The sequence below is a fragment of the Alosa alosa genome, chromosome 12 (genome assembly GCF_017589495.1).
Source record: "Alosa alosa isolate M-15738 ecotype Scorff River chromosome 12, AALO_Geno_1.1, whole genome shotgun sequence".
Lineage (NCBI taxonomy): Eukaryota > Metazoa > Chordata > Actinopteri > Clupeiformes > Clupeidae > Alosa > Alosa alosa.
In genome coordinates, this window is record NC_063200.1 from 23,810,897 (window position 1) to 23,823,422 (window position 12,526).

Consider the following 12,526-nt stretch of genomic DNA (forward strand, 5'->3'; position numbering starts at 1 on the left):
GGGGGGTGTCATGAAGGAAAATGGTTGGAATAAAAACTGCTCTTTGGTTGCTTGTTTCGAGAGAATAGTGTTTTGGCTTTGCAGGTAGAGTGCACCTTGGGCCGCTTTGCCCCCTTGACATAACCTGCTTCCCTGGAATCCTGAGGCATACAAATAGCCCACTGTTTCACTGGCCACTCACATCTATGCTGAGATCTCTAAATTCTTCTGCTCCTGGGTAGTCTGTGCCAGATCTATGTCAAATAGCCTTTGTTCGAGAAGTCTTTAGGTCAGGATGAAAAAGTTTTCCCTGGCCGTGCACAGCTGGGTATTCTGAATTTGAAAAAGATTGTTTGTCTCCTGACTTCAGAGGCTCAAATATGTCAATGTGATAGTTAAATTATATATGTTTTAAAGTAAACACATGCTTACATGCAGTAAGAGGTGTCAAAAATTGACTGTATATAATCTAAATCATTTTACACAAACACCATGTAAAGCCAGTTTTCTTTTTGTGTTCTGTACAGAATTAGCCGAGACCATGATTATATTCACGAAAACAGGCAGCAGAACAAAGGCTGTTTGGATGTCACAAGAATCTGTGCCTTTTGTGCCGCTCCGAAACCGCACTGTCTCTCCAGGCTTTGAAGCAGCCCAATCCCAGACCTCCATTACAAAAATATAGGCCACAGACTGCATACTCTATGCAATGGGAAGGATAATCAGTGGTTTAAGCAGCGTAGCATCGCAAGCTCAGAGACTATTTGGCATGTCAGGGCCACATTTAAGGCATAGCTGAGAGAGAGAGTGAGTAGACTTGAAGTTTTCGTCTGGGAGATCTGCCTAAAACATGTTTAATTTTGAGCCACTTTATTTATTTATTTATTTATTTATTTGTTTGTTTGTTTATTTATTTATTTATTTGTTTAATTTATTGTAAAAAAATATTGAACCCTGTGAGACAAAACATAAATTGTTACCAAACGGCTAATCACAAATTCACATCCACACGTAATGCTGGTTAATCAAGGGGGGGTGGAAGTTGGCGGTAAATTGTGATTAACTGCAATGGGAAGTTTATTTCTTAGAGCACGCTCCAAGCTTCTAATGAGAGTATAACTGTAATTGTTCAAATTATGGTGGCTCTAGCAATTGTATGTCCTCACTGTTTGTAGACTTTTCACACTGTCCAAAAACCAAAACTAAAAGAAAGGGAGAGTTTAAGATGAATGGCATATACCATCACATTAAACTTTACCATTATTGAATTCCATTTATATGCATTATATACATTGAAGCCTTTTTGGGGTTTTCTGGAGCCAAGAGGAAGTAGAAAATAAATCTAATTCTTGTTCAAACCCTAAAGTCTTCAAATGTGATCTGGGAAGAAGGAAAAAATCCCTGCAGTCAATTCAAAACTGCAGCGAAATTGTAACCATATGTGATACTGATGCTGAAAGGACTGGAGGCTTTTGGGCATTGACAGTTCAGCTGGCAGGGAGCCACGTTGGGGCTTGAAGAGAATGAGAAATGAATAGTGAAAAATTCCTTTCCAGAGCAGTTATGCTACAATTCTCCACACTGTATCCATTCACAAGAGTCGTGGTGCGGGGAATTGGAATCGAAAAGGGAACGGCGGAGTTATCATAATATTTTCGAACATGCAGTGCAAATGTGGACCTTTGTGGACATTTTCTTTAAAAGATTCTAAGAACCACCCCTTTCCTCCTTAAAAAAAAAGGTTCCTTACGAGGAAAGCATGGAACTTGCACTGTGCCTGATTAGAAGAACAGCCTGCGGCTCACACCACACAGCTGAACAGAGTTTAGACCCGGAGTTCTCCAGACCCAGAATGGTTCTGATCAGGTCATTTAATATGCACAGAGAGCAAAAAGAGAGGAGACGTACCCCTCACCTTCTTCTTCACACACACACACACACACACACACACACACACACACGTGTGCACTCTCTCACACACAGGCACACACTCACATCTCCACCTACCATGTCAGAAAGTGTCCTTGCTTATTGTCATCTCTCTTTCTCTCCCTCTGTCTTTTCTCTCCCTCCCTCGCCCACCCCCTCTCTTTGTTTCTGTCCACACCTAATCTTGGTTCAAATCGACACTTTCATTTCCTATCACACCGAGAGAACTGTGGGGCATGTCTCGTTTGATGTGCGCTACCCCACTGCTTCAAGTCAATGGGAAGGTCGCTCAGCCCTTCTCTCTGCCAAGGTTAGGAAGTTTGGGGAGTTATATGTTTAACCTTTTTTTGATTCCTTTTTTTTGTCTTTGAGGTGTTCATCTTGAACATAAACCAGGCAGGATGTTGAGACAAAACAGCCCATTCTTTTCTTTTTAACAGAACATGTGTCTACCCACAAACACATGCATACAGTTCATACAAAGACCTTGGAGCGTGTCTGTGATATATTAGCTCTGATGGTCTATATAACTGAGAAGGGAAACTGTCATACCATGAACTCCTCTACAGACACACTGTAAGGTATCTACACAAAGATAGAGATAGAGAGAGAAAGATACATTCTTTATTGATCCCGAGGTAAATTTAGACGTGCACAAAACAACAAAACACACAAGAATGATGAATATATATATATATATATATATATATATATATATATATATATATATATATATATATATATATATATATATATATATATACAATAGTGAGGAGATAGTCTATTCCAACAGAGTCACTACAAAGACCAGTCACTATGATGGAGTATTTGTTGATGGAGGCAGTGCAAATAGTGAAAGCCACAAAAGAAAAACTATGCAAGAATAATAATTACTGTATACGCTATGAAATACAAATCAGCAATAATTATAAACAAACACTACATATGGATGTAGTATACATGAACGAGGACAATCTATTTCCTGATACTGTAAACAACCCTGTCACACCGTATCCTGCTGATTTGTCAAAATGTGCCTTTTCATCCCTAGTGTGCTGGTATCAGTGGAGATAGCGATCTAGCGCACACAATTTCCTCCTCGGCCTTTTCCGGATGTCCTCACTTGGTATTTGACTGTGGTTTTAGAGTGCAACAAGGCCGTCTTAGAGGGGAGCGTACACACAGGCTCTCCGAAGGTACGGCGAAACTATTTCTCTTCCTCAGGAGATTCCAGCCCGCAAACCTCAGTCCACACTGACCTCATCGCTCCACCATTTTGTCCGCTCGCTTTCAGTGCCCTCCTCACAGTTTTTATAATGTTCCTTATTCATACGCAATTATGAAATAGTCATAAAAATAAATTACGCCACTTATACAACTGTGTATAATGCTAAAATGTGCTCTCCAAAAGTGTTCACAGAAGCTATTTCCAAATTAAATGAATTTCTTTCAAATTTTCAACATCAGAATGTCAGATGTGGATAGACTTTGTGTGGGAAGCGTGAGACGGTCATCTTGAGACATGGTATTGAATCCGTGTGGTCTCCCTCCCTCCCTCCCTCCTCCTCCTCCTCCTCCTCCTCTTTCTCTCTCTCTTTCTCTCTCTCTCGCTCTCCTTTTCTCTCTCTTCCTCCTCTCTCTCTCTCGACGTTACTGAGGCTCGTCTCCCAGGGCCTGTGGCCGGCCTGGTGGTCAGCTGGGACTCGGCCAGGCCAGTGGCCGGGAGTGTTGAGCTCTGGTTCTTGTGAAGGGCTCGGGTTGTGTGTGTGTGGACGTAAATTATAGCCCTGCTCATACCTCTTCATGTTGGCCTCTGGTGGAAGGCAGACAAGAGAAAGCCTCCTGCTCAAGCTGAAGGCCATGAGGCTACTCACTTAAACTCTGTTTTTTTTCATGGACATTGTATCCCTACAAAGACACTTTATAGACATATTCTGAATAAACCTACAGATAAGTGACCTTTAGTAGCCTATTAAAATTTACATTTTATTCTGCAGAGGCAATATACATACTAAACCAAATCCAATGCATGCAGGAGACTCACTGTGCCTTGTATGGCCTATTCAGCACAAACAGTACTTTTCCTCGAATTCTCCAACAACTGCGGCATACGGTCATAAACAATTAGCACTATTTATAAGGAAAACAAACTGTTTCCCCACTTTTTGCGTTTGACATTCGTCCAATGTTTACCTCAACTTTTCCTTGCACCTACGCCATATGCCACTGCAGAGTGAGTGATAATGAGTTAATAGGCCTCTTAATAACTGGCTCACCATGTTTTGAGTGCCTTTTTGGCCTGGAGCCTGTGCCTCTCCATATCATTTCAGATTTGGTTCCTTTGGACAGTGCAGATGGGCCGGTGGTAGTGTAGTGTAGTAAGGTCAGCTAGCATGCAGTAGCCAGTAGCAGCAGCACTTTACTCTCTGTTCTGAGTTTCTCTGAGGAGGAGGGGCCCTAGTAACTGACGCCTGCAAGTCGCTTTGGATAAAACCGTCTGCAAAATGAATAGCTAACAATAAGGTTAATAGATGGAACATTTGACTAGTATCTTGTCTGGTTTAGTGCTTGAGAGCTAAACCTCTGCTGCAGTCCTCAACTGACCTCCTGGTGACATTTGTAGTGTTGGAACATGTGTTAATTATACTCTGTGTGTGTATGTGTGTGGTGTTCGTGCACATATATGTGTGTGTGTGTGCGTCTATATCTAAATATATGTCTGTGCGTGTGTATGTTTTCTCCACTTTGTCACGTCGACAGCATTGTCAGGGGCACGGCAGTGGCGGCACTCTCTTTTTAACGAGCTGTCTAATTAAAATACCATCCCTGTGCCAACGCTGTGACTGACTCCTGGTGGAGGTGTCCAGTTACGGGCAGAGTTGCTTGTGTTTTCCCATCAGGCATTGGGAATGCGGCCCATCTCTCCCTCGACAGGGGAAAAGGCCGAAGGTTTTCATTACCGCGGCGATCGTGTCTGGGATGCCACTGAACAGCCAGTTGCTTTGAATTGGGCGTTTTTTTTGGATGCGGCAAGCTGGGAATTGTCTGGTAGTTGAATATGGCAGCGTCCTGACAGCTCTCTCACTTTGCTTTGGACCCGGTGTGGATCAAGAATGCTTGGTTTGTAATCTAAGGTTCAGGCAGGGAAAATGGTCCTGGCTGGAGGGGGTGTGTTGGAGGGGGGTTGAGATGGAGAGATGAGATAAAGCCTTATGTTAAAGTCTTTGGGGGAAACAACTGTGATTGTAGGAATGTCTTATTTCCTCCTGTCTGAGGATATAAGACATTCTCACACCCCCTCACTCACTACACACACACACACACACACACACACACACACACACACACACACACTCATACACTCAAGTCGCTGTTTTTCTGGGCATGCTTTGCACTTATTACCAAATGTGAGGTCTTTCAATGTACAGTTGGCTCAACTTTACACAACTTAATTGACTTATCAACTTTATTGAATATTTTTCCTTTCAGCAGACTAAGGATGTTCCTCTCTGATTCTGTGCTTCGCTGTAATCTCTCACTGTGCTCTCTGTAATCTCTAGCCATCTGTTATCAGTGTACTGTGTGCTAGTAGAAGGAATCACAGACTTTGGTTCCAAGCTTTGTTTAAAAACAGATTTGTAAAAAAAACATATCTACCTTTGGAAGATTCATGGCTTTATTTGTGTTTTGACAGGAACCAGGAGAAGGGCTTTTGCCAGCCGTACCGTGGCATCGCCTGTGCCCGCTTCATCGGCAACCGCAGCATCTACGTGGAGTCCCTTCAGATGCAGGGTGAGAGTGAGAACCGCATCACCGGTGAGTGACAGAGCAGCCACACATGGTGCACCACATGTTTATTAAACACGGTTATTGCCCAGGAGTTATGTCGCACCATGTGATCACCAGATTGTATCCATTAATCGTCTTCTGTCTGTGAGAATAATGTGACTGTTTGTTGACTTTTTTTAGAGACAAGGTTGTCCTGCTATTTCCCATTTGTTGTTTTTCATTTCATGTTTGTGGTAGTATGGTCATTATCTGTGTATGTATGATCATTGATATACCTCCTGGATCGAATTTTCCTTTTTGTTCCACTGTTCAAAAGTTGGCCCCTCTTTTAGCTGTTATTGCACAACACGTAAAATGTTATCTATTATGTGGCCGAATCGCAGCCATTTTGTGTCCGTTTGCTTTTCGTGTGGTTCACATGTGTTGAGGAGTGCGTGCTTATGTAAGCCCATATGTGATGGTGAGAGAGTGTCGTCTTCGTCTGGAATCCGAGCTGGTGGCTGGCTGATGTTTTTATCAGACCGCCCTCCCGTGACCTCCTGTCAGCATGCTCTCATCAGACAGACTCCTGTGGCATTTACAAGCTCCTGCTCCGCACTCGGACCTCGTCGGCTTTTTAACACAAAGCTCTGTCTCACGGACACGGACAGTCAGCGATGCTACAGAAACACTATCCAAGTCTCTCTCCGTGCTGTCGTTGCTTTCGGAATTGTTTAAAAAAAACTGCCCAGGAGAACATGAGGGAGTTATTATTTACTTAAGCACTGTATAGAATTAGATGCCGTTCATTTAAAAAATATGTAATGTATCTAATAGATTTGGCAGAAGATTTTTTCCACATATCAGTATCGCTCGAGGGCCAAGCGTCATTTGCATGTTTTTCCTTCGCTAGTTGTGGGCCAAGTTGGGATTGAATTACTAAATGCAACTTGAAAGCACAGGAATAGGGCAGAAACACAATGTTTAAGCAGTATAATCTCATCATAGGAGCTCAGACAAAAGTGAACCATAATGGTTGTCAGAAAACATTATTTTGGACAGACCGTCAGTCAGGAGTCTCTTTCTTTTTTCCGTCGTTGATGTCATATTTGGCCCAATCTCCCTCAGGAAATTGAGTTCACTCAATTTCATTATCGTTATAGATATTTAATTACTCTGCAGAGGAGACTACGTTGTCCTTTCTACCTTTGGATGGAAAAAGGCCCTAAATAGAAAAGGCTTGTGTTTGTCAAGTCTTTTCTTCGACTGGCTTGCAGTCAGCTAAATATTTGAAGTTGTTAAGGAGATGTATTCATGGGTGTACTTGTGAGTGTATTCTAATGACTATTTGACTAATGATTGTGTTATACAAAATAGTGGAAAAAGTTGCTAATTGTTGAAAAGTATTAATATTTCAACCTCTCTTGTCTATTTTTTCTCTCTTATGTTCATCTTTTTCTTTTTCCTCTACTTCTTCTGTCTGTCTCTCTTTCTCTCTCATATCCCTCCATCTCTCTCACCCCCCCCCACACACACACACGCTGTGTGCTGCAGCTGCCTTCACCATGATCGGCACATCCACGCAGCTCTCGGACCAGTGCTCCCAGTTCGCCATCCCCTCCTTCTGCCACCAGGTGTTCCCGCTGTGCGACGAGGGGGGGCGTGGAGCGCCCCGCCGCCGCCAGCTGTGCCGTGACGAGTGCGAGGCGCTGGAGAACGACCTGTGCAACTTCGAGTACACGGTGGCGCGCTCCAACCCGCACCTGCTCATGCAGCTGGAGCTGCCCAACTGCCAGCTGCTGCCACACCCCGGCTCACCCGATGCTGCCAACTGCATGCGCATCGGGGTGCCCACCGACCGCCTGGGTACATGTAGGTGGAAAACACGCACACACACACACACACACACACACAGTAGTGTAAGGATAGTAGGGTAGCGTTGGGCAGGAAAAATCTATAGATTCAACCCAGGAGTCACCATTTTGACTAGGAGCAATCTCAGGGCTGCTGTTGTTGGGTGTGACTGATTACCACTGTAAAATCACATTATGAACACATGGTTAGAGACCACCTGCAATGCTTTCATGGACCATGAGTGGGCTGTGAACTATCAGTTGAAAAACCCTGTTGTAGATTATTCCAAAGCTAGGTCCTGAAGCTGGATGTCACGGTAAAAGAGAAGGGTTGTGAAAAAGCCAACTGGGAATATGTAGATGGAACCCACTGGAGATAGATATGCTTGGTCTGCCATTGGCACAGAGTACATAGAGATCCAGAAACCAAGGGGGAAGGGTCGGGGAGAGGGAGTGGGAGTGGGTGAGATGAAAGATGGGAACATGGAGATAACACCAGCTCTGTCCTATGCTAAATGGATGCCTGAGTCAGCTATGGTATGGAAGATGTAGAAGAATTCCGTAGACAAATGCATAGAGACGAAGCGGAATGTCGGGGAGGGTGGTATGTACTAGAGATGGAGTACAGGGATGATTATCCCAAAAAAGGGTGGGGATGGATGGATGGGTGCATTCTGTCTGGGAACATGTAGGTGGTATCCAGAGACTGTGCCAAAAAGAGGGTTGGCAGGGTGGATGGGTTGGTATGGCGCCAACTGGGAACATGTACACAGAGTGATACCAGACAAGCCACAGACTTCTGTGCTGGGTGGGAGTCAAGATTACTCATATCTGTCAAGCGTGACACAGAAGCATATTTTAACATGTACTACTAGGCTAAGTGTGAAGATTACATGCTTTAACAGGAGTTGTTTTTAACAAAAGAATTCAGACAATTATCTGTCTCTCTCTACTGTGGTTATGTGGAATGACATTGCCAAAGGACAGGCTTTATAAGATAGGCTTTTTAATGTATTCTTTAATCTTTAGTGTGATGAAATTACTTTACTGAAAATACCGTCAAAGAAACATCTGTCATGCTGTCTTTGATGATGTCTAGACGCCAGTTCTATAGTAGACGTAGAGGCCATTTCACTGGTGTGTGAAGAGGGCCCCCTAGTGGCCCTACCCTGCTTCAAACCAACACACAGTCATTCATTTACTAACTCTGAAAGTTTCTCCCTCAGACCACAGCTGCTACAACGGCACCGGACCCAACTACAGGGGCACGGTCAGCTTCACCCGGTCAGGCCACCAGTGCCAGCCATGGAGCAGCCAGTACCCGCACAGCCACCACCTGACCCCTATAGAGTACCCAGAGCTCAGGGGCGGCCACAACTTCTGCAGGAACCCCGGTGGCCAGATGGAGGCGCCATGGTGCTTTACACTGGACCCCCATGTCAGAGTTGACCTGTGTGACATCCGCCCTTGCAGTGAGTAAAACTCTACCCATGACCTACTTCTACTTATTACTGTCTATTGCTGTTATATTAACAGTACAACAGGATAATAATATCAACTGTTTTCATGAAGTCATTATTATTTTCATAAAGTCATAATGTCATTATGATTTATTGATATCTTCTAGAGATCTTAACTAACCTAATTATCTATTACGATATTAACCTTAATGACAATTTAATTAAAAAATAAATTAAATTAATGTCAATTAAATTGACAATTAATTTCATTAACGTATACAAGAGGTTTTTTGAGTACATTAGCATTTCAGCTAAATAAATTGGTTAGTTAGTTAGTGTAGTTTATAGAGTACAAGTAGTTTTGAAAGTCTTGAGTATTGTTCTGTCTCTTCACCAGTGGTGTTCAGTCTTGAGTATTGTTCTGTCTCTTTACCAGTGGTGTTCAGTCTTGAGTATTGTGCTCTACCTCTTCACTAGTGGGGTTCAGTCTTGAGTATGTATCCTTTGCCTCTCCAGAGCCTCCAGAGAATGTGAAGAAGGAGATCCTCTACATCCTGATCCCCAGCATCGCCATCCCACTGGTCATCGCCTGCCTCTTCTTCCTGGTGTGTATGTGCCGCAACAAGCAGAAGGAGTCGGCCGACACACCGACCCGTCGCCAACTCACCGCCTCGCCCAGCCAGGACATGGAGCTGCCACTCCTAAACCAGCACAAGCACCAGGTGGGCAGTGCCAGCCTCAACACTGCACACACCAAAATGAGTAAACTGGGCTGTTTAGGAATGATATGGGAAATGGAGGGGAAGTTCCCTGAGTGAAACACTCCATAGGGGTTTGCCATTAGTGTTGGAGTAATTGCTAACATTACTGTAGGTTGTTTACTTGCAAGATCTATGAAACATTTGAGGTCAATCACCTAAATCTCCAAAGTCTGAAATAGCTTTTTATCTTCCTCTCCTCCCAGGGCAAGCTCCGTGAGATCAACCTGTCAGCGGTGCGCTTCATGGAGGAGCTTGGCGAGGACCGCTTCGGCAAGGTGTACAAGGGTCACCTGTACGGCACGGCGCCCGGCGAGCAGACGCAGGTGGTGGCCATCAAGACGGTGAAGGACAAGGATGAGGGCGCGCTGCGCGAGGAGTTCCGCCACGAGGCCATGCTGCGCTCGCGCCTGCAGCACCCCAATATCGTGTGCCTGCTGGGCATTGTGACCAAGGAGCAGCCCATGAGCATGGTCTTTAGCTACTCCAGCCACGGCGACCTGCACGAGTTCCTGGTCATGCGCTCGCCGCACTCGGACGTGGGCAGCTCAGACGACGACAAGACGGTCAAGTCCACGCTGGAGCAGGCCGACTTCCTGCACATCGTCACGCAGGTGGCAGCGGGGATGGAGTACCTGTCCAGCCACCACGTGGTGCACAAAGACCTGGCCGCCCGCAACATCCTGGTCTACGACAAGCTCAACGTTAAGATCCTGGACCTTGGCCTTTTCCGAGAGGTCTACTCGGCCGACTACTACAAGCTGATGGGGGCAAACCCCTTCCCCATCCGCTGGATGTCGCCCGAGGCCATCGTCTACGGGAAGTTCTTGACCGACTCGGACATCTGGTCGTATGGCGTGGTGCTGTGGGAGATCTTCAGCTATGGCCTGCAGCCGTACTGCGGCTACTCCAACCAGGACGTGATCGAGATGGTGCGCAACCGCCAGGTGCTCTCCTGCCCGGACGACTGCCCGGCGTGGATCTACACGCTTATGCTGGAGTGCTGGAGCGAGTTCCCCGCGCGTCGGCCGCGCTTCAAGGATATCCACACGCGCCTACGCACCTGGGAGAGCCTGTCCAACTACAACAGCTCGGCGCAGACGTCCGGCGCAAGCAACACCACGCAGACAAGCTCGCTGAGCACCAGCCCTGTCAGCAACGTCAGCGCCGCCCGGTACATGAACCCCAAGAAGGCCTCGCCGTTCCCTCAGCAGTCGCAGCCCCAGTTCATGTCCATGAAGGGTCAGATGCGGCCCATGGTGCCGCCTCAGCTCTACATCCCGGTCAACGGCTACCAGCCTATGCCCGCGTACCCGTACCTGCAGAACTTCTACCCCATGCAGATCCCCATGCAGATGGCCCAGCAGCAGTTGGCCGCGCAGCAGCAGATGGTGGCCAAGGCCGGCTCGCACCACAGCGGCAGCGGCTCCACCAGCACAGGCTACGTCACCACGGCGCCGTCCAACGCCTCGGGCACCGAGCGCGTCGTCCTGCTCAGTGAGGACGGCAAGTTGGCGGCAGTGGCGGGGGCAGGGGGCGAGGAGGAGGCGCCCGACGGCGCATCGCAGAACGGACGCCACAGCGAGGACACGTCGGTCCCGGAGACCGAGCTGCTGGGGGACAGCGAGAGCCCCCAGATAGAGAACAGTGACGGCCGCGCCGAGGCGTAGAGCGGGCCCTTCTCCGGAACCGAACGGAACCAAACGGAAGAGAACTCTTGTGATAAGAGAGACTTTTGTTTTTCTTGTTAGTGAACTGTACATGAGTAGGAAAACAAATAAGTGAAGGCAAGACATTTGAATGAAACAGGAACTGAATTGTAATTTATGAGGCTTTTTTTGTTTTGTTTTCTTTTCTTTTCTTTTGTTTTCAGCAGTTACTGATAAGATGTGTGTGTGTGTGTGTGTGTGGTGCTGAGCTCTAGGTCTTTGGGGACAGAAATCCCTCTGTTTAGGCTTTGGGAAAGGATCCCATCAGTCGTATTTCAGATGATGTGATGATGAAGAAGAAGGAGAAGAATACAGTTTGTAGCCTCTGCACTGTGGATGCCCTCTGCCATGTTTCATGGACAGTGTCACTTTGTTGCAAAGCCATTCAGAAGAATTGATGTTCTTACTGTTGCTGTGCAACAAGACATGTTTTCTTGTTTCTCTTTCGTGATTGTCTTGTTTCGTCGTTCTCCAACAACATATTTTTAGGTTATTTTGGTCACTGATACTTCTACTGAACATTGGACCATAAAAGCCTCCTTGACCAGTTATCACTACAAGCTCATTGACCTGAAATAAGTTTGTAAGCTCATCGACCTTGGTCCAGATGATCATCATAACATGATGAAGTTAATTCCCATAGCCTGTGGACATACTTACTTACCCAACATAGTGTGATGAGAAGACAGACTGGCTGTCAGCACAACATTACTCGGGACAGAAAAGAGGCACAGTGCCACAGTGAAAATGAAAATCTACACATCACATCATACAGTTGTGTACAGAAGTGCCTGGTGTCATTTTTAGATCCTACTCTTTTCAACTTTGATATTATGTTGTAAAGATTTGTAATTTATGTATTGTAATTGTTTTCAAAAGATATGTTGTTGTTTTTTTTTTTTTATGTCTTTGCCTTTTCTTGGGGCAAAGTTTGTTTAGCCAGTGGTGTTATTTTTATGTCCTTGCCACCAGATATTTGCTTTTTTAACCAAGCTGTTATAACAAGAGTTAATCTCATATATTGTGTACTTCCAGTCACTTGGAGTGTCCAATAAAAAGAAATAACAAAA

At 45.6% G+C, this 12,526-nt stretch overlaps 1 protein-coding gene across 1 annotated transcript in view; it reads left to right on the top strand.

Moving 5' to 3' along the window:
* Positions 1-12,526, top strand: part of ror2 (receptor tyrosine kinase-like orphan receptor 2) — a 70,067-nt gene extending 57,541 nt beyond the window's left edge. Inside the window, exons 5-9 of the mRNA XM_048259522.1 lie at positions 5,603-5,724; positions 7,231-7,548; positions 8,756-9,001; positions 9,506-9,711; positions 9,954-12,526. Of these exons, the coding sequence (XP_048115479.1) occupies positions 5,603-5,724; positions 7,231-7,548; positions 8,756-9,001; positions 9,506-9,711; positions 9,954-11,417 (2,356 nt within the window). The 3' untranslated portion in view covers positions 11,418-12,526. The remainder of the gene's footprint in view (positions 1-5,602; positions 5,725-7,230; positions 7,549-8,755; positions 9,002-9,505; positions 9,712-9,953) is intronic.